The sequence below is a fragment of the Solanum lycopersicum genome, chromosome 10 (assembly GCF_036512215.1).
Source record: "Solanum lycopersicum chromosome 10, SLM_r2.1".
NCBI classification, from domain to species: domain Eukaryota; kingdom Viridiplantae; phylum Streptophyta; class Magnoliopsida; order Solanales; family Solanaceae; genus Solanum; species Solanum lycopersicum.
The window spans coordinates 47828712-47831037 of NC_090809.1; the positions used below are offsets into that span (position 1 = coordinate 47828712).

General features: G+C 35.3%; 1 protein-coding gene across 1 annotated transcript; it reads right to left on the reverse strand.

Annotated features, from left to right (window-relative positions):
* Positions 1-616: 616 nt before the first annotated feature.
* On the reverse strand, positions 617-1235 carry LOC138338878 (secreted RxLR effector protein 161-like). The gene is made up of 2 exons (XM_069289961.1): positions 789-1235; positions 617-670 (listed from the first exon to the last, which is right to left on the reverse strand). The coding sequence occupies exons 1-2, from the start codon at positions 1233-1235 to the stop codon at positions 617-619; spliced, it is 501 nt and encodes a 166-aa protein (XP_069146062.1).
* Between the last annotated feature and the right edge of the window lie 1091 nt (positions 1236-2326).

A 2326-nucleotide genomic window follows, 5' to 3' on the forward strand; every position in this document is an offset into this window, starting at 1 on the left:
AAATCATTGACTACTTAGTGAACAAATCTTGAACTAAGTGGATCATTGAATGAAGTTAGAAAAATACTCCACGCATATCACTATGTTCCGATGAAAAACGAAATCCTTTGACACCTTACGGCAATGTGTCCTAAGTTCTTTTTAGCCAAGTGCTTTAAGATTTCCTGTTAAAATCCTATTAAAGCGGCTTCCACATCGCACTTAGTGCGGTGAATTCATCAAGAGTAACTTTGCATACCTCGACCAAATAGTCTATGAAATCAACATAGACTAATTAAGAGAATATAATATCATCCTTCTCTTCAGCAGGAATATAAAAAAAAAATTATCAAGAGTTTTCTTACTAACTCAAACCGAGATCGGCCTTATAAATTTATGAAGAGAAAAGAATCTTAATCATGCACATCTACTTTTTTCATTTTATTTTGAAAATGAGAATTTTATTCATGTGCTTCACAATTGTAACTTTACTTGTTTTTCCTTTTAAACCCAAGATTACATCATTAGGTAGGGTTACTATAAAGTACAATTAATTTAAACAGGCTCTATTCCCATCCCGTTACAAGTTTCCACCATTAAATCTTTGCCTAACTCTTTAGACAAAGGATCCGCAAAATTAAATCTGGACTTCAGATATTGAAGCGATATCACGCCTTCCTCCACTAATCTCCTGACATGATTATGTTTAAGACGAACTTGTCTCGAGTTGCCATCATAGCAGTCACTTGAAGCCCAAAATATAGCATCTTGATTATCACAATAGATATTTAAAGGTGGTATTGGCTTACTCCATAAGGAATATCTATCAGCATTGATCGCAACCAATCAACTTCTTCTCCAGCATAAGACATAGATATAAATTCAGACTCCATGGTTGAATGAGTAATACATTTTTGCTTCTTTGATTTCCAAGAGATCGCTGCTCCAGCCAAAGTGAAAATCAAAGCACTAATAGATTTAGAGTCATTCGGATTAGAATCCCAAATAGCATCACTATAGCCTTCAAAAACAATAGGATATGTAGAATAATGCAGGCCAAGATTATTTGTACCGTTCAGGTATCTTAAAAAATGAATTAAGGCATTCCAATGTTCAACTCCGGGATAACTAGTAAACCTTCTCAAAGTTCCTACTATGTAACCAATATCAGGCCTGGTACAATGCATGGTATACATAAGACTCCCAACAATCTGAGAATATGTCAGCTGGTTGAGAACATCACTAGAGTTCCGCATTAGTTTGATGCTAGGATCAAATGGTGTAGGAGCATGTTTGTCATCAAAGATACCAAACCTCTTTAGAACTTTCTCAATATAACTTAATTGAGAAAGAGTCAAGCCATTCGCTGATCTTATAATTTTAATACACTAAAATACATAAGCTTCTCCAAGATCTTTCATTTCAAATTGAGAAGCTAGAAAATTTTTTGTTTCTTTGACTCTTTCAATATAAGTTCCAAAGATCAACATATCATCTACATAATGACATATTATTACACCAGATTTTTCTTAAAATTTTCTAAATATACAAATATCACAACCATTGATTTAGTAGCAATTAGAAATCATTACTCTTCTAAATTTCTCATTCCATTGTTTTGGAGCTTGTTTTAATCCATAAAGATATTTAAGAAGATTACAAACATTGTGTTCTTGACTAGGAACGAAAAATCCTTGTGGTTGTTTCATGTAAACCTCTTCATCTTGATCTCCATTAAGAAATGCAGTCTTCATATCCATTTGATGTATTACCAGGCTATGAATTGCGGCTAAAGCAATCAAGAGTCGACAAGAAGTCATCCTAGCTACAGGTGCAAATGTATCAAAATAATCAATATCTTTCAATTGAGTAAAACCTTTTACCACCAAACAGGCTTTGTACTTATCTAAGGTTCCATCAGATTTTAATTTCTTTCTAAAGATCCATCTACAACAAATAGACTTACATCCAAGAGGGAGGTCTGATAAAATTCATGTATTGTTTGACATAATTGAGTGCATTTCATCATCAATAGCTTCACGCCAGAAAGGAGCATCATGTGAAGCCATTGCTTCAGGATAACTATCAGGATCCCTTTCAACTAAATAGACATGAAAATTTGGTCCAATGTCTCTTGGTGTAACGACCTGTTAGTCGTTTGGAGCAGTAGAGTTTATTTCTGGTAATAACTGCCAGGGTCGACGGATCCCACGATGGACCGTAATGGGCACGACGACCCGTCGAGGGGGTCTCATTCCGTAACACTTAGACTCTGCAAATTTGGGTACTGAGATCGACTCTCTGAACTTCACGACGGAATAGCAGGACGGACCGTCGTTGGCACGAC